A 26,381-nucleotide genomic window follows, 5' to 3' on the forward strand; every position below is an offset into this window, starting at 1 on the left:
CCCCTGCTCATGCATTACTATTCCATCAATGACAACTCCCGCAAAAAAACCCATCATTCTGGAGAGGACTGCACCACGTGAGGGCATAAACCATTATGCTATAAAAATACAGTATAATACACAAATAAATCGAAATTTATTACAGCTGTATGGCACCAACGTACGGTTGGCCACTGAACCCGGGACTTCCACCTTAAAACGGGTCTTTTACAGCCTTTAATAGCTGTAGGCCTATGTCAGGCAGAAAACCAACACAAGCTTCTCTGGCACGGCTACACATTGATGAGGAAAACTGCTCCTGGTGATGATGGTGATTAACTTGTTACTGTACTTGTTATACTCTGTCCGTATAAAAAGTGGCAGTCCTAAACTGGAACACCGGCGCCTTACGCCTCTCGTACATTTACACATACAGAATAGGAATCTTCGTGGGCGTGTTTAAAAGCATGCGCGCCGCAGGGGGTGGGGGAAATCGATGATTCGGTACTTGCACCCCTTCGCCTAGCTCGCGAGCGCGCGGCAGTCAATCCTAAAGGCCGAAAGAGGCGGGAGACGCGTTCTGTTTCGTTTTGTGTTGTTGCTCACTGCAGATTCGGGGATCGATTAAGTCGCCGACGCTTTGCCTCAGATTAAGCTCGCGCTAGCGAGTCCCATTTCGAAGAAAAACAGCCCCGCGTCCTATTCGGCTGGCGGCGCGCGCGCGCAGGTCCAACGGCGGCTACGTCGTGCGGGGCAGGGCGGACGGAAGCGAGGGGCGAGTCCTCAACAAGGAGTCAGCTGACTGGCTCGAGCCGCGCGCGGGGCGAGGGGCTGCGGCTTCAACCCGAGGCAAGGGCGCGTCGGCAAGGGCCGCCCGGACCCCACCTCTCGCGATGCTGCGGGGCTCATAGGAGGGGGACGCGAGCCGCAGGGATTGGCGCGAGGTAAAAAGAGCGTTTGGTGTGGGCGTTGTTGAGGGACGCTCGAGTCTAATTTCGGAGCCCTGTGCACCGCGAAGGCAGCAACCAGCTCTGCTCAATGTAATCCTGGGTGGAGAAAGGGCCTCTTCCTCAAATGACGAGTTCAAAACACGAATGCTTGATATACTGCGTGGGCTCTTGTTGTTTTCCTCCGATAGTCTTTTTGCAGTGGTGATAATAATTAATTGGTAATGGCTATAGTGTGCATAGATTAAGACCAGTCTTGGTGGTTTAGATTACAACAGTATATCAGAATTTAAGCTATTATAAAAGAATTGCTTCCAGTATTGCCTACCACAGTGGCCAGTCAGAGATGCCTGTGATGTTCACAAGTAGCACATGGTAAATATAGTCATTAGTGTTTGCTGTCTGGCAATAGGCATACTGTCTCTAGACGTGGAATTTTCCTTTTAGCTATGATAGATAAGTCATTTGTAGAGTAATTCTCCATGAAGCGAAGCCTGATCCTTAAATGAATCCATCTGTGCTCATTTGCATCACAATATTCTGAGGTAATCTTCTTTAACTCAAGTCAGCCTTGTAAAATAAATCAAAGCATTTACTAGCTGGCCTCACCCCACCCCAATGTATTAGTCTGCTGAGGACTAGCAGAGGAGGGGTTTTGCTGGAAGCCCATTGGTTTCTATACTGATCACAGAGGAGAGGTGGAAGCACTTCATTCCTTTCTTACTGCACAGAATTCTAGGTACTCATCTGCATATACAGTAGTGCCTTATTGCTTATGACTGCCGGGCTGGTGCTTAAATACGCGACTGAGTTAAGTATGTGTTCAGTGGGGGCACTTGGTTTTGTTTAGAACCTATCAGTAATCAAATGAATTGATGGCCTGAGCTCTATTGGAAATGATACAGAAAATAAAGACAGATTTACCAGTATATATTGATACCATTTCTAATAAATCTAAATGTATTTCTGCAGAAATTATGTTATGTTCTTTCTTTGTCCTTCCCCAACTAAAAACCACTGATTTGTTAAACTTTTCTTCCTAAAGAAGATGCTTCTCACCCCTTGATCATTGTAGTTATCATGTTCTGTAATTTATCTAATTGTGATAATCTTTCTGAAATTGAGCAACTGCATTCCAAATGTGGGTATATATATAATGACAATATTTCATAGAATCATAAAATAGTAGAGTTGGATGGGACCCCAAGGGTCATCTAGTCCAGCCCCCTGCAATCTCAGTTAAAGCATCCATGACAGATGGCCATCCAACCTCTGCTTAAAACCTCCATGGAATCATCATATTTATATATAATTATTGCATGCATATGTAATAGCAAACCATGGCTTGGCATGAGCATAACGTGTGAGGGAAGATCAGAAACTCTTGATTTCAGTTTGCAGCAAACCATAGTTTGCAGGTATATCTAAACCTGGCAAACATGGATCTCAAACCCAGGTTTGAGTAATTGACAGCTTTCTGGGTTTGGCCAAAATGACAACTGATTTGCTGCAGAACAAGGGTAAAGGGTCAGTGAAAGTCTGATGCTGCTTGTGATTATAATGTCAAACCAAGGTATCAATATATTGGCTGCATTTGGATTGGTATTAAGATATTGAGCTGGTTTGCATGTAAAGCTAAGCCAAACTTAGTGTGAACAGATGTGTTCATGGAGAGGAGACTGACTGTTTTGCTCCTTCTCCAGGCCTGCTGCTGCTGCGACACTGCTGTGAGCAAATACAGTATATTATGGCGTATAAGACTACTTTTTAATCCAGGAAAATCTTCTCAAAAGTCGGGGGTCGTCTTATACGCGGGGTGGAAAATCTGTGGTCGAGTATATCTCAAACTCTATATTTTAACTGGAAAAGTTGGGGGTCGTCTTATACGCCCAGTCGTCTTATATGCCGGAATATATGGTACATTGTTTGGTTTAGTGTGTTGTCTGAATCCAGGCTTGTGGTTTATCACAACAGTTGTGATCTCTCTGAGAACCATCATGCTCATGCATTCATGCTAAGCCATGGTTTGGCTAGCATGTGAAAACCAGTTCAGTGCCTGTGTTTGGGTGATCAGATATATGAAAATTAAACAAGTTTCATGTGCCTGCATTCAGCTGCTTTATATGGTAAGTGAACAGAACTATAAAGTTTGCTGTCCTCCCTACCAGTTCCCCTTTTTAATCATATTTGGTACAGTATAAAACCCCTTATCTCATCCAGCAGTAACACATGGCATATTGGTTCCTTCCTCCAGGATATAGTTAGCACCATAGTTAGAATTTTAAAGCTATCACACTGTGGAGGATTATTGAGGAATAAAACATACTGCAAAAAAAGAAAACAAGAAACTTTTGTTGATTAGAGAGAGAGATTAAGATAACAAATTTGGTGACTTACAGTTTTATTTTTCTGACTTTGTGGATTTCTAGAAATCTGTACAGACCATTGGCGAAGAACAAACACAAAATCCCTACACTGAGCTGCTTGTGCTGAAAGGTCATCATGATATAGTGCGGTTTCTAGTGCCAATAGATGATTACAGGTAATACATTCATAACCTTTTGCACTATAGGGATGATTTTGCCGAAAGTCTTAAAAATTGAATCTTCTGTTTCTTTTCCTCAGAACTGAAGAATATATGACAGGTAGCTTAGATCTAAAGTGTACATTGAGAAGGGAAATCTTTGCAAACCTTTTAGGTGAAATCTAATTATAAAATATGTCCCTCACTGATTTGACTGAAATAGAATTCTTTACCAAAGTATTGGCAGTTTAAATACTAAAGCTTAATGCATGAGTGAGCCATTTATTACATTACATATTTTCTCTCAGTGCAGCACTGAGCCAGTTTTTAGGCGCTCAATCATCAGTGATCTTCCTACCTTTGGCTGCAACTTCTTTATACTTCATATGACACAGTACTGTAATGTCAGAAAAAATTATCCCATAACCGCCACAAACATTCTTGGAGTTTGATGCTTTTTAGTGCATTCCTTTTAATATAAAGTTTTACACTGAGAAAACTATCTTCATTATTATTATTTTTATTAATATACCGCTCGTTACATCTTCGCATTCAGATGTAAAGCTACACGCACAAGCAAACATGAGAAAGAGCTGAGCCTTAGGCTTGTGCACTTTTCTCTCTTTTCCACTTCCTTCTCCTTGCACTTCATGGCTTCTAAGCTGACTTCCTGTTCTCACCAAGGCAGCTTGAAATATATCTAAAAATATGGGGGAAATGCAAAGCTGGTTCAAAATAGTGGGTGTTTCATAGTCAGATTACCAAAATGCTGTATATGTAGCAGGGGGAAATAATGCATTTATCTACATATAAGCAGTAAAATAATGCTTATTCTTTGACTAGTTTAATTTGGTAGGTATTCCAACTTTTAAAATCTTTTGCATGCATATAGTCATTAAGAGCATTGTTTTAACCAGGCACCACAACCTTCTTTGATTCTTTCCAATAGCATTAGCATTGTTACTTGGTTTCTGAAATGGTTTTATTTAGTTTTCATAGTTTTTTCATTGCATTTTTGTCGACTGTTGTAAGCCAGGTTTCACGCTTCAGCTCTTTAGATAATATCATCTTATTGAGAATTTTGCAGAAGGATTTTCTTGTTTTCCTCGGTGGCTCAGCTAAAACCAGTGAGTGGAAAATTTTCTCAGATTGGTTTCTGAAGATACTAAATAAATCCTGTATCAACCTAACCGACAGCTGCTTTCACTTCTTTTCTTTTGTGTTTTTGAACATGAAGAGAGGGTCATATTGATTGCAAGATCACTAAAGAAGGCTAAGCCTCAGCAAGAGTCTTCCAAAAATGGAATGAGATAAAATTGCAAGTAATACTCTAGCATTTGACACATTAAACTAGACTGAATTCATAACACACTTTAAGAATAGCTTTTTCTGTTGCTCGTTTGACCATTTCTTGCTCCTCCAGGAAGCAGACAAGGTTATAGAGGATGGTGATCATGACTGGAAAAGAATCAGGTGACCCATGAAACACCAGCTTGGTGAAAAGAATCCATTTGTTGGATTGGTAGTTCAGCTATGAGCCCTCCATGTGAAATCCTGGGCTTCGTATTTCAGACTATTTTAAAGACTTATGTGGTGCATTTTTTAATTGAGATATTTCTATGAGATTGAAAAAATAATATTGGACTATGATATAACACACTATTGCTAATGAAATATCAAGTTTCAGATTTGATTTCAGCTAATTTAGTAATTTTTTCATTTGGCCTGGATTTCATGCCATTTTACCCATTACATTTTTTAGATAAAGTGACAAACACATATTTCCAAACATATATAATAAAAGTACATTCATGTGTAACCTGTACTTGGCTGCAATTCCCTGCTCAGCAAACCTGCTCTAGTTTGCACATAATGCTAGGCCATGGTTTATTAAAGTATGGCTTACTAAAGTATCCTTTGTTTGATTGTGCAAACCCTGGACAGTGGCCTGACTGTGGTTTGTTGGCAGTAAATGACCTGTAATTTGAAGCCCTTTTTGTCAGTTTGTAGCCCTTGTTTGCTATAACTGTAACCTGGTGTTGCACACTCTCCCAGCACCCTTCCTAACCAATATTTATTTGCCCACCTGACCCCACACTCTCACCAAGCTGGAAAGGCACAATGCAAGCTTTACAGAAGCAAGCCATTTTTTTTTATCATCTGTGGGGCAACTTGTAGCAAATTCATTATTAATTAAACAAATCATGGTTTAAGATTGTATATGAACCAGGCCAGTGTGTGGTGGCCTTTGAGCTATATGTTGTATTGTACTTTTGGCCAATTCATGTTACAATCAATCATTTATTTGCAATTTTATCAAGTCTGTATGGTCTGCTTGCATGAACAGTATTATGTGTGGGGCAAGTGGCCTCTTATGAGCAGAGGCCCTTATACTATACTTCTCTGTTTGCTTAGGTTGCTGCTGTCTTGGTCTGTGAGTTTTGACCTCCCAGATTACATTGAGCATGCAAGGAACTGACTCTCTTTGAGTTTGTAAAAGTGAAAATAATTTGAGTAGCACCATAGCTGATGTTTTCTCAAGCCCTTTGAGAGGAAGGGGAAGTAATGGGACATCCTAATTGAGAGCTAATGCCTTTTTTAAAGGATCAGGCTTTGAAACAGTAAGAGCTTATTCTCATGACAAATTTATAGGCGTTCTCTTGAGTTTTAATCTGAAAAGAGTTTAGTGGAGAAAAAGTCTCTATCCTCTTAGGACTTTAATGAGAGAATGGTTTTTAATTTGGGAGGGATTGCTTTTTAATATGTAATGTTTTATGATTGTGCATATTGTATTCAAGTTTGACGTGTGTTTTAATACATGCAAAGTAATTAAAAACTGTTTCCAATTTTGAAGATTTAGACATTTTTAGGAACAGCTTCCACTAAAATTAAGTTTTCATGTGTTTTTGCCCTGTGCTTATCCGTGAGGTACCGTAATTTAAAGAATGGTTAGTGGTAACATTTTCTATTCTTTTTGTTTCTATATAAATGTAGCATTTCCTTTATATATGTGTATCTAATTTTGATTTGTTGTTTCCCAGGTTTGCATCCGCTGGTGATGATGGATTGTATGTTTGTGGAATGCTCAGGTTTGTTTATGTTCAGAAATGCATTGCATACAGATGAAAATTAGGTGAAGTTTAAATAGGAGCTATTCCATTACATATGAGCTATCCAAATATGAAGTTAGTTATTAAAGATAATTGGATAAAAATGGTCACAGAAGCAGTTATTCAAAATTAAAAACTACATTTTGTAAATCATCTTGAATGACCCTACTGAGTTTTTTTTATCTAATTCTCATTAGAAAAGTTGGAGACAAAATTTACTTTCAAATTTTCAGTTTATATTTTGACATATCTGCCTGTGAAACTAAGGTAATGTCCTTGCAATAATGGTGTAATTGCATGTTTTGTGACATTATCCTGACATAGAATTGAGTATATTATGTGCTAAGCATTTATTTCCTGACTTAGCAGTTATCTAGGTTGCTCTATAACTGTCTGAAAGATAAAGGATAAAGTAAATGTGTGTGTAAGAGAGAGAGAAAGAAATATTTTAAAGCTTTTAGTACTTGTGATATGTTTCCTTAATATTGGACTATTAACTAACACAGAAAATGTTTAGAAGGATGCTAAAATTTATAAAAATTTAGATTTTGAATTATGTACATGCTAGGGCTGGGCGATATATCATCCAAAACTGGTTTGAAGTTCGCATCGTGATAATTGTTTCATAATATTTGAGCTGGCAATATATGGCAAATCACAATGTGTGCAATGGCTGTGGCACAAACAGTGGCTGCCTGCGAGGCCTTGTGGTGATAGTGATGGCAGTAGCAGCAGTTACCTGTGAGGACTCAACGGCAGTGATGGGAGGCAGTGGCAGCAGCGGTGGTGGCCTTTGTGGCCTTGCGGCGGCAACAGAAGATGGTGGCAATAGTAGAGGCAGCCTGCGAGGCCTTGTAGCAACACAAGCAGTGGGGCTTGCGAAACTTTGTTACGATAGAACGATGTGGCAGTGGCCTGCAAGTCTTCCTGGTGGTAGTGGAAGGCAGTGGCAGAAGCTGTGGCAGTCTGCCTCAGCAAGGCCTTGCAGGCCACCTCTTCTTCTGCTACCGTCTCCTGCTGCCACTGCTGCTGCCACCACCGCGACAAGGCCTCACAGGCTGACTCTCCTTCTGCTGCCTAGCAGGCCTGCTGGCAGTACCAAGTTATTTGTATTCACTATGACTCATCACTGTACTTAGGATTGTCCTGAATACCACCCATTTGGTAGCCAAGCCCTGAACCAAAAGTCTCATTTGGATGCATTTTGGCTTGCCTGCTGCTGAAAGTGACAATGAGGTGATTGATAATATCATCATTTATCAGTTTTAGACCCTTAAGTAGTAGCAGTTGGCCACGACATTGTTCTGTTCGCCTCTGCATAGTTTATTTATATATCGTTATATCACAATGTTTAGCTGGTGATATATCATGATATTGAAAACCAGTTACCGCCCAGCCCTATTACATGCTTCAGTCCAGAATTCCATGACATGTTCTTGACCTAGTTTTGATGCAGAAGTTTTAGTGTCAGTTAGGACTGTTACCTTCTTGAAATCGTACTTGGATGTTATTTTATTTATTTATTTAAAATGTTTATAAGCCACTTAATACTTTAAAAATCTCTAAGCGGCCTGCAACATAAAAACAGTAAGTGGTACGAAAATGAAAAAACAACAACATAAAAGCAGTAAAAGCAGTATTTCCAGTTGCACATTGCTCCCTTAAATCACATCCCAATGGATTATGCTGTTGTGTGCATTGGTCTGTAACATTTTATTTCATTCAGATCATTAAGATGTCTTTTTTGTTTTCCAGACTGGAGAAAAGCTATTTGAGCTACATGCACATACACAAAAGATTACTGCTCTTGCATCTTTTCCTCTATCAGATACTTGTGAAGAAAAATGTCACTTGATCTTGACAGCAGGTGCTGACAGAACTGTTATTGTATCCTTTAATCTGACCCAGACCCCAACCCTTTGTGGGAGGGAGATGTGCTTCTGGTACTCCTTTCCCCCCATCATTTGTGTGGCAGGTGACAGTGGTGGACCTTGGGGCCTCAAATTTCAGTGACACCCTATGCAACAACAAAATTCAGCAGCCTCCCGCCTCTCGCCTTCCATTCTACATAACAGTTGTGGTGCCTGCAAGTGTGACTGAACTGTTTGCGCTCCTCTAAATTCACCTTTGTGGGTGAAGGCTTTGCAAACTGTACTGTACCAGGGATGTCTGGGTCAGGATTAGGAATGAGCTCAAATGGTAGCTTGCTGTGACTTGCTTGCAGAGCATTTTGAGGATAATATTGCTTGCATCCTCTGCTGTTATAGCAGATGAATCTCATGGGGTGTCCAGAGTACTGTCTAGTCCTGTTGTGTTGGATGAGTTTCAGCTGGTAAGGCTCAAGGATGTGGAGAAGGTGCTTGGATCAGTCAGGGCGACCACTTGTGCTCTAGACCCTTGCTCCTCTTGGATGATAAAAACCAGCAGGGAGGGAACAGCTGGCTGGGCCAGGGAAGTGATCAGTGCCTCTTTATAAGAGGGGGTGGTCCCTGCCTGTTTGAAGGAGGCAGAATTCATAAAAACTAACTACTGGCCAGTTGCTAATCTCCCTTTCCTGGGCAAGGTTCTGGAGTGAGTGGTTGCAGACCAGATCCAGGTGCTTTTGAAAGAAACTGATTATCTGGATCCATTTCAATCAGGGTTTAGGCCTGGTTTTGACACAGAAACTTATTTGGTTGCCCTGTATGGTGGCTTCTGTCGAGAGAGAGACTAGGTAAACATGTCCCTATTCTTCTCGACTTCTCAGCGACTTTTGATACTATCGACCATGGTATCCTTCTGGAGCAGCTCTGAAGTAGGGGTGGGTGGCACCACTTTGTGGTGGTTCCACTCCTACTTGGATGGTTGTTCCCAGAGGGTGTTACTTGGGGAATACCTTTCAGCCCCGTGGAACCTTCAGTGTTGAGTTCTGCAGGGCTCAGTCCTATCCCCCACATTGTTCAACATCTAAATGAAACCGCTGGGTGGGGTTATCCGGAGGTTCGGAGCAGTATGCTGATGACACTCAGCTCTATTACTCATTTACATCTGCAGGTGAGACAGTGGAAGTGTTGGATCAGTGTCTTGCCTCGGTAATGGACTGGATGAGAGCCAACAAACTGAAGCTCCATCCAGATAAGATTAAGGCACTGTTAGTGGGTGGTTCCCTAGGCCAGATGGGTGGAAGGTCGCCTGCTCTTGATGGGGTTACACTTTCTCTGAAGGAGCAGGTTCATAGCTTGGGGGTACTCCTGGATCCTTTGCTGTCGTTTGAGGCTCAAGTGGCCTCAGTGGCCCATAGTGCCTTCCATCAGCTTTGGCTGGTGGCCCAGCTACGTCCCTATCTGAACAGGGATAGCCTAACTACTGTTGTCAATGCTCTGGTAACTTCAAAGTTAGACTCCTGAAATGCGTTATACATAGGGCTGTCTCTGAAAATGGTCTGGAAACTTCAGCTAGTGCATAATTAAGTGGTCAGGTCGCTCACCGGAGCAGGACAGTTTGAGCATATTACACTGATCCTGGTCTGACTGCAATGGCTACCAATTAGTTTCTGGGCCCAATTCAAAGTGCTGGTTTGGGCCTATAAAGCCTTAAATGGCTCAGGACTTCAGTACCTCAAGGACCGCCTCTTTCCATATGTACCTACCCGGACCCTGAGATCATCTTCTGAGGCCCTTCTTCATGTGCCTCCTCCTCAAGAGGTCCGGAGGGTGGCAACAGGAGAACAGGCCTTCTCTGCAGTGGCTCCCCCTCTATGGAATGCTCTCCCCAGGGAAGTTTGCCTGGCGCCTTGATTATACACCTTTAGGCACCAGGAAAAAATGTTTCTTTTTACACAGGACTTTGGTTGATCTGATTGACACCCTATGCCCTTTTTAAAATGTGGCTCTTTTTGGGGTGTGTGTGCGTTATTGGGTTGTTGTTTTTATTTTGAATATATATATATTGTGGTTTTTATGTTGATCCGCCTGGAGACTTCTGGGTATAGGGCAGTATATTAATAATAAATAAATAATACACTTCTGCTTGTGCATCTCCATTTCTATAGTTCTGCCTTTGAATATGGATACATGCCTTAAATTTCTTGTAGTCTTGAGATCCTTAATGAATGAAACCAGGTTTGGGATTGTGACAATGGTAGGCAAGTTCATAAAGTATCCTGCTTTCATTCCACAGTAAAGGTAAGAAAAATGGAACTGGCTTTGATTTGTGTGTACTGATTGTGGCAGTTAAGGGGCAATACATGTGATTTGCAAATCTGAGGTATTTTTATTTATTTAAAAGCATGCACCCTGCTAGGGCTGAACAATGTCAGGTTTTCAACATTGTGATATGTCACCAGCTTAACATTGCAATATATCAATATATCATGATGTCTGAAATAAGGATGGAACTATGTAGAGATAATGCCCTGGCAACTGCTGCTACTTAGGGTTCTAAAACGGATACATTTTACTTACCTTGTAACATATGCTTACAACTGTTATTTTATAGTACAGAGCAACAGGGGTGGCAGGAATCATGAGAGAAGCGATGACTGGCTTCACAGTTTTTCCCACATTACAATGTGTGTACTATGTAAAAAAAATGTAATTTCCCATGTCGAATATTATGAAACCATTACCACAATGTGGGCTTAACAGATTTTGGATGATGTATCGATACACCATCCAGCCTACACCCTGCTTGACTTAGTAAAATAAACTCCAAGTAGCTTACAAGAAAAATCTAAAATAAAATGAGTTGTATCCAGTGATGTAGCTCAGCTGACAGTAAAGCTTCCATTGGTGGAAAAGGTAGGGAATTTTTTGTTGTTCCGCCTGCCCTCTTCTTGTCTTCATATCACAGAGCTATGTTCAAGTATCGTCGTCTTTATGACAAGCTACATCTGTGAATCATGAAAAGTTAATTTTATACCTCTGAAAAGCTGGAGAATTTCATTGGTCTTTGAATTCACACCACTAGAGACCTTCTCTTGATATAACATTTATCTTTTAAACAAAATATCTCATGGGTATGATATGGGGGTGGGGAAAAGCTTGTATATGCAGTATTCGACATAAAAATATTTTTAAAAATGTGAACAAAAGTTTAGTAATAAGATGACAGGTTTTGTGTCTGCCTCGTATCCTCCTTTGTATGATCTTGCAGAATCAAGCACCGTTGTCCATCAACTTTTCTTTGTACTTTATAAGCACAAGAAATGTTGCTGGGAAATAGAATTTCAAGTTTATTCTGTAATAACCAAACCCTTACTGAAAAAGCTGATGGCAATTTTACTGAAAATTTTTCCTAAAGTGCTTTGTTATGAGACATGATATGATTATTTGACTTGGTTCTATAGTGTTTGACAGTTCTTCAAAGGCTGGATGTATGGCTGTCTGGAGGGAGTGATCTGTGTGTTTGGAACCGAAAATTAGATCTCTTGTGTAAGACAAGTCATCTTATTGATGCAGGTAAAAATGTAAATGACTCATTATAGCAGCTAAAGTTAAGTAAAATGGATCTATATAATGGCACAAAATCAAATTGGCAAAGTCCCTTTAATTCTAAAGATAACATATATTGAAGCTGACCTCTATTTTAAAATGTCAGTGTAATCATTTTTGAATTAAGAGCACTTGGAGCCTCATGTGTCCTATGAATTGTAGAATATGTCAAACTTCAGTAACTGTATGTTAACTTAACTTAACTGAGCTGGGTCAGTATATATAAATCACTAAATGAATATATATTCCTTTAGAAATTAAATTAGGTTCTTCCAGTGCCATCTACTGTACGCATTAGATAAATGCTGTAAGATTCCACCCAACCCTATAAGCAAAATACAGATATGTAACTGGAATATAATAAAGAAACGTGATGCTTATAATAATGTAGGAATGTGCTGCAAAATGTATTTAGTTTGCAGATGTACAAAGGTGTTTTAAAAGTTTGCACACCATAATCTGCTCTGTAGTTTTCAATGAGGACAGACTTGCTGAATTTCATGTCCTAAAAACAGAGGGAAAAGGCTTTTATGAAAATATAAGGGAGATTTGTATAGCTTATCAACCTCCCTCCATTTTTTCTTAGGAAGAACTTTATGGAAATTCATTATTTGAGTAACCTTCCTGTGAGAAAGTCAGATAGTGTTTTATAATTTTGTGAAATAATTATAATAGATTGAGTGTGCATTTACATTTTACTTGTAATAAAATATCTTGCTGTCTACCCCCCCATCTTCTTAATAAAGATATCAGTGCTATGATAGAATTGCCTAAAAATTGTGTGGCAGCAGCAGTTGGCAAAGAACTGAGTGAGTATTGCTATATACTGTATAATAAATATTTGAATGTTGTTATTAGCTGTGTGTTCTGTATGTTTAAAATGTGGAGGAACATGCATTGTGTCTACTTGGGTTAAAATCCAAGCACCTGTGCACTAATTCCACTTAATCCTGGAGCCTTTGTGTTTGTATTACTGTCCCTTGATATAATGCTGTTGTATATTTTAATGATTTCATGCAGTGTTTGAAATTAAGGAGTGCAATCAATATTTATTTGGTATGTTGGTACAGCAGTACATTGCACATGGAAAGCAGCAGTCCTTCAGGGAGCTGCAATAAGAAGGCAGAGTAGTTTTTTTTAAAAATTATTTTTTATTTCATTTTCTTAGTATACAAAACCAAATAAAATATTGAGATCTTAAAGTCTTCAACAGATAGTTTTTGTAAATACCTACCATGCCAACTTCTTTGGTCTTAGATTTCCAAACACTTGTCTCTTAAATATCTATCCTGTAAAACCCTCTTTGTGTTTGAAAGGACTTAAATCTTGCAGGAGCAAGCAATGTACCACCCGCCCCATTAGTCAGGTGACCAGTGCTTTCAGAAGTGACAGGGCTGCTAATCTGTTCAGCACACAAGGATCTCCATATCAGAATTGTAGTCACCTCTGCTTGTAGAGAAATCATTCCTTCTGAAGAAAACTGAAGCTGTGAGTGCTGACGGAAGTGGAGCCAAATTGGCAGGACCACAGAGAACCCAGAAATATTATCATGCTCAGGGGAACCCTAAAGTTGGCAGTAGTTTTTATTTTATTTTGTTTTTTAAAACACACAAGTCCTTCCAAAACAGCACAAAGAGCATGCTCAATAGCCACAGAATGTTGAGTGTCCTTAGAAAAGAAAAACAGAAAATGGTGTGTGGGGGCAATAGATTATTCTGTAGGAGAATGTGCCAGCCTGCCTGGAACTCTGAAAAGTAACATTCCTGTTAGGTGAGGCTACACTGCAACATTTTGTTGCAGGTCCTAATTATATGTATTCTCATAAATGTCAAGATGTTGCCTGCCTTTCTCTTTGAAGTCATTCTTAGACTGAAAGCTTCCAGAGATGGAACTGAATGGGATGTCTTTGAAGTGAAGCGCCTTCTTGACCATGAGGACAATATTGTATCGTTGGTCAGTGTCAGTGGTAAGACTGTTAATAATTTAATTGCTGGTAACTCATGACACATTTTTAGAAGTCAGTGACTTCTTTTTTATTTGGAATGAAATGCATAATGTTTTCATTGGTCTTAAAATAAGTGTGTGGTTATATTTTGGTCACATCCTTCTTCTGGACAGGGTGCAAAGCTCTTCCCTGCCCATTTTATCCTCAAAATAAGCATGAGGTGTGTTTGGCTGAGAGATGGTGACTGGCTCAAGGTCACTCAGTAAGCTGCATGGCTGAGTAAGGATTAGAACCTGGGTCTCATCAGTTCTAATTTAACCGCTACAGCATATTAGCTCTCTTAGTGTTAAAGTCTTTACACTACAATTAATAATCTTAATCTAGAAGAGTAAATTAAAATGTGAAAGCAGTGTCTTGTGTTTAGCTTCATCTCCAGTGTGAAACATTGCTGTGGGATCAGCAGCATTCACCATATTTATCCAGGGTATATATGAGATGTCCCTGCAAAACTGTAATGGTTCTGATATTCTCAGGGTGGGGGTGCAGGGCTGGTGGATTAAAAACGAAACAAAAAACACTTTTGGACTCAGAGTTGTCTTTTTCCTCCTCTCCCCCCATCAGCTCTCTGCAGTGCAAAAGTGAGTGTGCAGCCTTCTGCTGCACTTGAATTTGTGCAATTGCCTGTTAGACATGATAAGAGTAGTTTTACTATTTTTGTTTAGATTGTATTTTTCTCTTTAATTTTTATTGCATTTCGTATTTATGTACAAAGGCTGCTTCCACATTTGGCTTTCTCCTCCAGCTACCGGCTAGAGTTTTACTTAAGCTTGCAAATAGTTGTCCCATGTGGCCAGTGAAATTTACCTCCAGGTGACCAGGAATTACAACCACTAATGTCTATTGTAGGTTTGTGTAGGTGGGAAAGCAGGCTGGTAAATATTTTGGTAGGCTAGTAACCTTGGCAGGCTTTGTTGCTAAAGTCTGTCAGAGTCCTGTCCTCCCGAGCCAGTTAGAAATGAGCCAGGCAGAGCCCGATTTGCATTGACCTTGCTTGTTATCTGATTAGCTTGTGAACCTCTGTGTAAATGTTTATTTATGTTTATTTATGCAAACTGTAATATTTTTGGTACCTAGATCTGACTTTCGCAACTGGCTCTCATGTTGGTGAGCTGATAGTCTGGGATGCATTGGACTGGACCATGCATGCATATGAACGCAGATGGGATGCTTCTCTTCATCTTGACCCACAACAAGAAATAAAATTATCGCACAGTCAAAATGAAGTTTCAATTCAACATTTAGCTTCTGATGAGGAGGTGAACATTTTAAACAGTATTTAAAGAATGAGACTTAGAATTGTTTCCTCTGTCTCTTGTTAAAAAATAATGCTAATTTAATATGTACTTATGCTTCATTTATTTTCACATCACAACAAGAAATGCGGATTGAGCAGTCCTGAGCAAAAGGTTAATTTAGAACTTGTCTTAGCTTTGTAAATTTCAGTGAACTCCTATAGGCTCAATCCAGTGAAACTACTCCTGTGAGAATCCCATTAAATGATTGCAGAATTTCAGTCATTTCAGACTTGGGCACTGAATAGAATAGGACAAGGAACACAGCATGGCTGCCAGATTTGCAATGCGTGCTGAATTCTTCACAAAAATAATGTGCAATTTCGTTAAGTGAGCAATTATTAGATTAGTAGAAGTGAAGTAGATATCTTTTGGATGCAATTTTATCAAATGGCATTTCTGAGCATGATCAATTTTTGCTTGTTCTTAACCTCACAGTGTCAAGATCAGAAGTGAGAAATGCTGTCAAAGACCCAGGGGCGTTCTTAGCCCCTTGGCTGCCCAGGGTGGGAAGCCAAGAGGCACCCCTGGGGGCAGGGCATCGCGGTGCGTGCGTGCGTCATGACGTCATGATGCACGCGACGCCCCGACCCAGGGGGTGCCGGGTGGTGGCCCCCCTTCGTGCCGCGGCTGCTCGTGCCTGTGTGAGCAGCCGCTGCACAAAGGGATGCTGGGCAAGCGGATTCGGGAGTCTTTGCGGGGTGTCCCTCCTCGCTGGCCCACCCCTCTCCATGCCCCAGATCCGCAAGCCAGCCAGCAGCAGAGCTTGGCATAGAGGCAAGGGGCGGGCCATTGAGGAGGGGGTGGCAGCCCCCCTCGCTGGCCCGCCCCTTGCCTCCATGCCGAGCTCCGCCGCTGGAAGGGGGGGCTATTTTTGGCACTGCTGGGGTGGAGCCGCAGGGGCAGCCAGCGAGGGGGGGGTGACACCCCTCCTGGCTGGCTGCCCCTGCGGCTCCACCCTGCCAGTGCTGAAAATAGCCTAAAAAGAAAATTTAAAAAATGTTTTGTTTTTTAAAAAAAGTTTAAAATAAGCCCAGGGGTGAGGCCGCCCCCGATGTGTCACCCCCAGCAGGGGCGCTGCCCGGGGCCCCCCGTCCCCCCTTGCTACGCCCCTGCAAAGACCTATATCTGGTCTTTGTGCTATGGTGTTCCCCCTTAACTCCAATCTTAACCCTTAGTGCTTAGCCTGGAAATAACAAGATCTCTGCACCTGATTGCATATGACATCAGCTGACTGCTGGGTGGGTGTGGTTTGCCCAAGTGGCCCAGCAGGCCTACCTTAATTAGGATTGTGGGATTCCCTACCCCTGTTAGCAGCTGGGACAATACAGCAAAGTTTTGTTACAGGTCTTAGTAACTTACTTTAGAGCACATTCTGTTGGGCATTTTTTAATGCTTGTAGGTTGTGGTTCTGCCATAAAAACAATAGCATAAAATATACACATTATACTGTCATAAAACCCAAAGGAACACAGTGACCCTGTTCAAATGATTAAATCTCATCTTAAAAAGCTAAGATAGGGACAAGCATAATGTACCCATGGCAGCCACTTTGCTGCTCCCTTGTTTGAGCAGGGAAACAAGCCAGGAAGCCTCACTTAACTACCTTTTGTTTAACTGCGTTTAGCTTTTTATTTGAATGGTTATGTTTTTAAGTTTTTATTGGTTTTAATATAAGTCACTTTGAGTAACACAATAAGAAAAGCAACTAACAAATATAATAATAATAATAATAATAATAATAATAATAAATAATGAATTAATCAGAGTTTCCTGATAATTTCCAAACAGAGAAACTGTGGTCAGTAGCTTCCAAACAAGTCATAATACAAAGTTGTGGTTTAACATTGGCTTTTAATTTCCTTTCTTACTTGAAAGCCATAAATCATAGCTACTGGTTCAGTTGTAATGGCAAGCTATGGCTAAGTAAGACTTCATTTGTTTTCCTGCTTGCACAAAGGGAGGAACAAAGTGGTCATGTGTGGTGCATGGGGCTTCTTCATATCTCAGCTTATTATGCTGAGATTTCTTTCACCTAATGCACCCAGTCAGTAGTAAATCTGTTAAATTGTATCAGCAGCAGGGGGCTAGAATGAAACTGTACACATAGGCCAGCAAAGGTCTGGCAGAACAAGGTTTTTACAAACCTACGGGCCTTGAAAAGGGTTGTGGATGGAGATAGCTGGCTGTGCTTTATAGTTTATTAGATGCCACCGACAGCAATAGGATTGTAGTATTTATATGAATTGAGGCATAATGCAAAAACTATTTTAGTAATTATAATAGTAATTACAGTTTAAGGAGCTATGCACCTCTTGCCTTCTGAGCCATTTGGTTTAGATTGAAAGGTAACGGTGTCACAGTCCTCCTGGAAATCCATTACACAAAGTAATATGTCTGCTTTGTTAAGATGTTCTATTGAATTTTCTTTCCAGTGTGTGTTTCGCTGCTGTTGGAAAGGGCATATACGTGTATAACCTTCAAATGAAGCGTGTGATTGCCTTCCAGAAGACTGCTCATGACTCCACTGTCCTGCACATTACAAAAGTTCCAAACAGGTGCACGTTACTCTAAATTTTCATACGCCACACTTGATGTTTGTTCATTTCACCCAACCTTTCATTATAAAATATTTGAGCAACTATTGACCTGTCATATTTTGCTTCCCTGGCTGCATGAATAATCCTGGTCTTAGCCTGAATTGCTCACTTGTTTATTTTTAAATTGCAGTACTGAATTCTGGTGTACAATTAACAAAAAGAAACCCATTCATGCCCATTAAACACATTATCGCTAGCATTGGATGCCATGCTGCAGGGGGTGCCACAACAATGCTGTAGAAAGTTGGTTGGGAGGCGGGGGTGGGAGGGATTAGGGTTGCACAGGGCACCGCTGAGATTTGAGAGCCCGGAGTCCACCACTGACCAAAGATCTCTCCCAGCAGCAGCACGTAGTTATTAAATAGCACCAGGACAAGAGGGGTCTTTGTGGCAATGGATTTACTCCACACTCAAGACAGGCAATATCTCCTGTCTTCCTTCTTTGAGAGGGACTGCCAGAATCACCTCTGTTGTCAATGTTAGTTGAAACTGGGCTGATGTTCAGCAACATATCCTTTAGAAAGCAGGCCCAGTGGGAACATTAATTCTAAACATTAGGTCACAATTACAGAGTCCTGGTTTTGTGAAATTCTGCTAATGTGGTTCTGTATGACACCCCAGTAATAAATAAGTCACATTGGTTTACAGGCGAATAATCTCCTGTTCAGAAGATGGCAGTGTTCGCATATGGGAATTACGAGAAAAACAGCAGCTTACAGCTGAACCTGTTCCTTCAGGTCTGTATCCAGAATGGGGGATTGTTTACATAACATCTGAGATAGAAGGAATATGCTGGTGAACGCCAGTAGAGTGACCTGGGCTGCACAAAATTAAAATGTTACTCTGCTAAATTTGTTTGTGTGAAAGTTGCTCAGAAAGCAAGATATTTCAATGTGAATGTGCATGTAGCCATTTCTACACAGCTGTTCTCATATAGCTTGTAAGATAATGACCCTTGAGTTCCTAAAATATGTTTGCCAAGATATTTAGTTAAACAGCATCCAATATTATATGCCTTGGTTAGCTTAAGGGCCATCATTTGACAGCCACTAGCTTGTGGTAAAACATATCATGGCCCTTCTGAAAAGTTCATGGAGTTTGGTCAACCGCTTGGTTTGAATGCCTGGATTTGGCAGGAAGCAAACAAATGAAGAAAAAGAAACCTGATGTAGTCTGCAAGAAACTCATTTACTTCAGCCAACTGTCTATTTTCCAGGTTTTTGCAGTATGTGGGATTTGGAAGGACAAGTAAACAAGCCAGTCATGCAGCTAAGAAGCCACCAGAGAGCACCACTGTCTTCTCCTTGGATCTCCTTGGGGATTTGATTGGGCACTCTTTAGCTGTTCAGGTTTGTTGGAATTATTGATGCAATTTTTCCTGTAACTATAAGGGTTATTTCTCTTAACATCTACATAGGGACTAGATTTCTTTGAGACTGTATAAGGAGTCAGAGCTTCTTCCCTAATTGGATCTTGAGACATGCAAGTACAGTAGTCTGTGAAAATTGAAGTCTCAGCCTAGAAGGCATTCATTGTGTTCTTTTTGTGTTATAACAGAACACAAACCAGGGAAGAAAACTTACCTTGACTCTCAGGTGCCTCATACTTTGAGTGGTATGTTAGTTAACAGTTCTAATAAACTAGAGGAACTAGAATAGCAAACTACCTTCATTCAACATTGTCCTTAAGGTAAAGGTGACCGTTAGGTCCAGTCGCGGACGACACTGGGGTTGTGGTGCTCATCTCGCTTTAACGGCTGAGGGAGCCAGCGTACAGCGTCCAGGTCATGTGGCCAGCATGACTAAGCCGCTTCTGGCAAACCAGAACAGTGCACGTAACGCCATTTACCTTCCCCGCCGTTTACCTATTTATCTACTTGCACTGTGTGCTTTCGAACTGCTAGTGGGCAGGAAGCTGGACTGAGCAACGGGAGCTCACCCCATTGCGGGGGGTTCGAACCGCTGACCTTCTGATCGGCAAGCCCTAGGCTCAGTGGTTTAACCCGCAGTGCCACCCGCGTCCCATTGTCCTTACTAAATATGAAAATACTTCCTGTGGTATTCTCTACAATGCTTACCCAGAAGTAAGTCCCACTTAATTCCATGAGACTTATCCCTGGGTAAGTGTGTATAGAACTGCACTATAATCATGTATTTGTCCTGTTTGCACCGTATTTTGGCATGTAATATGAATCGTCAACTTGCTCAACATGCATCAAAGTTGGGCTTGTTCAGAAAAACTGCTTCTTACTGAGGTAACTTTCAGAAGCAGGCATAGTGTTCTTCTGTTTTGTTTTTAAAGAGTTAAAAATGCTAGGTGTGCCCTTGCCCTTGAACATTCCTAAAATAGTTCATTGGGTCCTGTTTTTTACTCTGACTTCTTGAATTTGGTTTTAGGAGCACAGAATTGGCTCCATACTTCCTGCTGCTCTAGTTCTGTTTGGCTTATTTTTATGATTTTGTCTTTTGATGTCTCCCAGATACTTGAGCCTAACCAGGTTGCTTTTATGTTCTTGAGGCGTTACTTTATTTGTGAATGTTGATGAAAAAGTCTTATAGTTGAGTATAGTGTATTGATGATAAAGAGTGTTTGTTGCAGATGGTCCTGTACTTCAGTGAACATGGCCTGGCAACATGCTCTGCTGATCACCTCGTTATTTTGTGGAAAGATGGAGAACGAGAGTCGAGACTGCGCAGCTTACTGTTATTTCATAAGTTAGAACAAAGTGAAGATTTGCAGCTTAGGATCTAAAAAGACTAAAATATATGGGATAAAGGTATGGAATATGAAGAATGGAATAAGCTATTAAAGTCTTAAGTATTTTTTAAAAAAACTTTTGTGTATTTTTTTTCTAGGAACCTTTTAAAAAAACACTTAATCAGCATTGAGGAACTATTAACCCACAAGACTGGCCAAGTTTTCATCTATGACATTGCCAAAAATGCTGGACTGTGAGGTGTAGACAGAGCTTACCTTACCCTCATAGAAACTGCTTATATCAACTAACTTACATAGCATCTTGTAGGATTGAACTAAAATGGACTAATAACTTCGGGAGAGGCCCCTCTTACCAGTGGATTCCTGAAAAGGTTGTCTCGAACAGTTGAAATAGTTTGTCAAATGTATTACAGAAAACATGCAATCGATAGGGGTATGCCCAAACAAAAAGGTACTAAAACTGCTCTGAGGGAGGCATTGATGAGGGGAGCTTCTTTGATAATGTAGATAAGGATAACTGGTGCATTTTGTCTATGTGTAAGTTATGCAACAAACTCCTGGGATTCAAGGTATATATGTCCTCATTACTGTGTATTCTGCTGCTGGTGAAAAAAATTGGATTGAATGAGAGCATGAAGAGAAGGCACACACATTTAACTGTAACAGAACTGGAGCTAAGGTTATGTGAATAAAAATGAATTAAAATTTAATCAGATATAGGCTTTGCTATTAGTACATAATGGAACTTATGAATACTGCAGTGAACACAACCATTCTTTAAACAACACAATGTAGCATTATAATACATAGCAACGGAAGTTAGGTGCTGTTAGAGTTCTAACAAAAATATAGCTTCTATACATTTCTCTGCATGGAAAGTATATGAATGTTTTACAGTATTTTACATAACTTGATACAAAACATTGAAAAAATGTTGGCACATTATGTAAGCTACAATCATTTTCATCAGTAGTAACACGATTGTTTACTTCACCTGGTTTTCCTCCTTGGACTCAGCACAAAAATATGGAAATGGCCAAAGTTTTTTTTTTCCTTTTGGGAGGGCAGTGTAATACTTTGTATCAGATCATATGCATTTCAGCATTAGAAGAGTCTCTTGTAATGTGCAGCGTTAAGTAATAGTTGACTAATTGAAGGACTTTGTGTCACTGATAGCCAATTTGATGATGGTCTAAAGTCAGTACACAAACTACTACTGGTCAAAAAATATAAATCATATTCATTTCTTTCTTTTGATAAGATTTTATTAAGGCTTTTCATACTACAGTACAAAAACAGAAAAAAGAGGAGGGGAAATGCGATTCCTCTCTTAAAGGCAGATCTCAATCCTTGTCTCACACAGAAAGAGGTGGCCGCTCTCACCTGAAAGCTTCCTGATCTTCTCCCACCCTGGGAGATTTTCCCTGCCTCTCACACAGGGACTTTCACCCTGCCAGCCTCCACCTTCATCTGCATATAATCCCCCCACTGACCCAGACTAGAGGACATAAAAAAAAAAAAACAGAAGCAGGAGCAAAGTAGAAAAGGGAAATAAAAAAGTAACAGAAAGATAAAAATAAAGAAAAAATGAATAGGGAAGAGAAATAAAAAGAGCTTCTAATTCTCCGTCTGTCATTGTATATTTAAAAATTATTCAAAGTGTTCACGGCCAGGGGGTTATCCTGAACCTTGAAATCATTTTCCATAGTATTCTGGAAAATAGCACAACTCACTAGGATTCACTCCAACAGGAGCCCTAGTGAAATGATGGTAGGTGGTTAAGAATGCAACTTGCACCCATTTTCATGGGGTTTGCCCAAGAAGACCTCCCTATCCATAACTTATAAATGAATCTTATCAGGTCTATATTACTTTTATTTTTTAAAAAAATACATAATTCTTACCGGGGGCTCTTGAAGCAGCTTGCATCAATAGAAATACAACCTGAACCTTGTGTTTTTGTTCTGTTCTTACGCTATAGACTATATTAGTATATAAATTGTTGTTGGTCCTTGATATTAAGGTTACTGTCTTAAGAGTAATTACTATGGCTGCAAGGACGCTATAAAGGCACAGGGGGCTTTCCTGTCCTCTGTGAGGGAAATCAATGTATGAGCAGCCATTTCCTTCTCATAGAAGATAATAGGATGCCTCTGCACAAGTGTAGATTCTGGAGATCTTTTGAATATGGCTTGTGGGTGTGCATATCTATCTAACGCAGGGGTTTCTTTTCCTTATGGCTCATATAAATAAGCACCTGTCACACTCTGCTCCCCATGCTAGCCAGGCAGATGTAAAAACTGGAACTGTACAACATCACAAAGCATGATTGTGCTATTGAAACAACAGATGCAACAAGTGCCCAGTCCCTGACTTTAGTTGCTTGTATGGACTTTCACAATATGGCTCACTGTCACCTGTTTAGAAGGCAGAGAAGAGTACAGATTGGCTCAAATTTATGGTCTTAATTACTGCCTACTAAAATTTTATACAAAATTGGTTTAATAAGTAAAGCACTCCCAGGTCCTCCTTGTGTATCTAGAAACTACAGTGCGTAGAGTCCCCACAAGTACTGTGCAACTTTAGTAAAGGGAGCTAGTTTCTGTGGCTGCATTCCTATTGTGCTGCAAGCGGCCTCCTAACTTTTAAGTCCACAGGGGAAGCCAGCTTGAGGAGGAAGCAGTAAGTCACAGAACAGGTTTAGATCACAGAAATTGTACCATAGACAAAAGAGAACAAAGTGTGATAGTTAACTGAAGTTAATAACTTTGCTATTAAAATAATTTTTTTTCCTAAGAAAGGAAAGTTGAATTTGCTGTTTCCCCCCTCAAATTTCCTTTCACCAATTTCTTTTTGTTTGTGTTTAAAAGTTCTTGGGTTACGTTTCACATAAAGGATATTTGCTGCAAACCAGGCTGCCCCAAAATGGTTATGTCTATCAAATGTTATTGAAAGTTATTCCAGAGAAGCTAGCTTTTTGTAGAATTCTGCCCTCCTTACTGGAGTTCATGTGTATAATTGATCCTGGCCTGCAAACAACTTTGACAAATTATAACATATTTTTTCTATAAAATTACATTTAAAAGGATCCATTGTGCCACAAAAAGAGAATATCTCTATAAAGCATATATTGGGTTCTTCTCGATTTTCATTTATATAATATAAAAAAACAAAGTTGTGTAGAATTTAGAACAATTTAAAAATTGAGAAACAATAGTCTTCTCCATGCTGCCCAGTTGGTTACTTCATTGTGAAGGAAATTGGCCCCCTCTTGGGTTCCATACCAGTAAGTGGTTCACAGTGTGAGTGGTAGGCTATGATGTTCCCATATCCTCCCTTCAGCTTCCATTATTGTTCTCTGAAGGAAGCCGGAGGCTCCTACCTTCAGCTCATCTAGTGTTTTCCAGTGTTTGTAGTTATTTGCCCAGTGTTGCATCAGAACAGGTAGAGTGCAAATGCTGAGAGAGGAAGAGAAAAATAAATTCTGTACTGTCAAGCCCAACAACAACTGAAAAAACATAGTGGTCATCTTCAGGGAAGCGTTCTCACAGTGAATAGTCTTCAGCCTTTGTACTGAATATTTGGTCAACCGCTGGTACTAAACAAAGAATAGTATATACAAAAAATGATACCTAGTTTTATTAGTGGCTAACTTTCTCCAAAGCACAAATGGGACCTGCAACAAAATGCTGCAGCATGGAATATGCTCCTATTCAGGGTGCTAGTCAACCAGGCATGCTGTTTTACTCAGCACGCACACACCCCCTCAAGTTTCCATTCCTGCATCATCATCTGCAGCAGCTGAGTATGCTCATTTTCATTGGGCTGTTTTCTTGCAACATGGATTTTCCCAATCCTGCTGATGACGTGTGAGTTGACAGTGTAATTTTGGCTACAGAATTAGATCATTAGTTAGGAAACTGGAAAATAAAATTGTGCTCTGCGCTCAAAACAGTTGCTGTAGAATATAGTTTCTATTTATTTCAGAACAGCAGCCATTTAAAAATTATTGAAAAATAATCCAAAGCAATATTGTAGTCCTTACTGAGCTGCCATAAATAGTAATCCCTAAAATCAGTACATTAGGGGAGGCTCTTTTTCACCTGCATTCACCATTAAAAGTACACATTCACCAGCAGTGTGCAGCCTGAGATGTTGTGCTATCTGCACTAGCACAGATTCCCCATGGGTGCTGGGTAACCCAGATCTTGGGCTTATTCTGTGATCACAGTCCCTGGCCAAATGGATTTAAACTTTTATATCCTACCACCTTTGGGGTGAAACAGTAAGAAATTTGTTCTTCTGCAGAGAAAAAGAAAAAAGAAAATGCAGCTTCTCACCATCCCAAGCATCAAACATGTCCATTATGAAGTAATCAATGAAGGATATCTGAGACTTGGGGATGCTACAAGTGTTTCGATCGAAAACTGGCATAACAACTGGCAGACCCTGTCTCTTTTCTTCGTCCGTCTGTAGAAAACAAAATAAATGTAGTCAAACTGTGCAGCCAAAGCAAAGATTACACAATTTTTTTGGGGGGGGTGTATGTGTGTATACTATATATGATCTTAACAACAGTACAGAGCAATAGCTCAGGAAAACAAACCCTACTTGCAGTTGCAATTAAAAATATTCTACCTGGAGCAGGAGCAAAGAACTGCTATCCCCAAAATTTATGAGAAGAAAAATCCATGGGACCTGAATATTAGTTTCTGCTTCAAACTATCCCAGAAGATGAATAGGCATTTTGCACATCATGTGCACATGAGTTGCTGTGGGCACATGTACGTAGAAAGGAGGGTACAAATTGAAATAATCAATATCTTTAAGTCCAATTTAGAATTTTGCTGCTGCTGTTCCCATACAGGAAAATGAGCCAGAGGAAAAGAATGAACACTCGGCCTCAACTGCTAAAACCAGTTGGACAGGGTAAGGTGAGCAGATGCAGTTCCAGAATGGTTTGCTTCAAATGTGGCTGATTGAACCACTGGACTAGGGAATAGCTGTACACCAGGAAGCAGCTATGATGTTGTAGAGGCATGGAGAACTTCACTCTCACTCAAAAATATTTACACCCTGTTGCATCAGTGCAGCCTTCTCCAGGCTTTAAAGTCTCATGTACACTTCTTAGAAATGATAATGATTAAGTGGTATATAAATGCCTTCAGTAAAAAAGTAAGTAAAGTATCAATTCACAAATTGGTTCCTTCCATTTTCTCTACTTGTCAGTGCACTGCATTGCCTTTCTTGGCTGTTCAAATAATTTACCCAGGCCATTCCCCACCCCCTATAGCACTTCACATAACAGGTTTCACAATTCAAGATTCTTTGACTGCATTACAGTCATACAGTCTGATTTCATTATTTTCATGCATTTTTTTCAGTTGCATAACACATTCTAATCAAAGATTGAGTTTCAGCAGAATCTTCAAATCTTTGCCGAATCAAGGTTGGGGTTTTTTGGGGTTTTTTGCTGCAATGTTCAAAGTGCTTCTGAATCACTTCAGTATATTTTTTAAGAGAGAGTGCACTTGCTTAGCATCTGCTAGCTTAAACAGTTTGATCAATTGTACTTAATGAATTCTGTCATGGCATATGAAGCTGTTATTGATGGTAGAAGCTGGGCGGGAATACAGATAGCATGTTGCTTTCTAGTCAATCTGAAAACAAGAAGCATTTAGAAGTAAAAATTATTTTTCTCATGCTAAAAGCTATGTTAGTATTCAGTTTTAAAA

At 40.2% G+C, this 26,381-nt stretch overlaps 2 protein-coding genes across 2 annotated transcripts in view; one reads left to right on the top strand and one right to left on the bottom strand.

Moving 5' to 3' along the window:
• Positions 1–968: 968 nt before the first annotated feature.
• On the top strand, positions 969–25,580 carry WDR41 (WD repeat domain 41). Its single transcript, XM_033163609.1, is given in 16 exon segments — positions 969–1,301; positions 3,356–3,468; positions 6,492–6,514; positions 6,517–6,539; positions 8,316–8,447; positions 10,661–10,723; positions 11,887–11,998; positions 12,778–12,840; positions 13,890–13,997; positions 15,111–15,292; positions 17,301–17,302; positions 17,764–17,886; positions 18,577–18,688; positions 19,155–19,277; positions 20,527–20,704; positions 25,514–25,580. Coding segments are annotated over 15 exon segments (1,335 nt in total). The 5' UTR covers positions 969–1,298; the 3' UTR covers positions 20,680–20,704; positions 25,514–25,580.
• Positions 23,801–26,381, bottom strand: part of PDE8B (phosphodiesterase 8B) — a 42,122-nt gene continuing 39,541 nt past the window's right edge. The window contains 4 exon segments of the mRNA XM_033163608.1: positions 23,801–24,028; positions 24,031–24,096; positions 24,099–24,104; positions 24,987–25,116. Of these exon segments, the coding sequence (XP_033019499.1) occupies positions 23,985–24,028; positions 24,031–24,096; positions 24,099–24,104; positions 24,987–25,116 (246 nt within the window). The 3' untranslated portion in view covers positions 23,801–23,984.

This window comes from Lacerta agilis, chromosome 11 (assembly GCF_009819535.1).
Source record: "Lacerta agilis isolate rLacAgi1 chromosome 11, rLacAgi1.pri, whole genome shotgun sequence".
In the NCBI taxonomy this organism is placed as follows: domain Eukaryota; kingdom Metazoa; phylum Chordata; class Lepidosauria; order Squamata; family Lacertidae; genus Lacerta; species Lacerta agilis.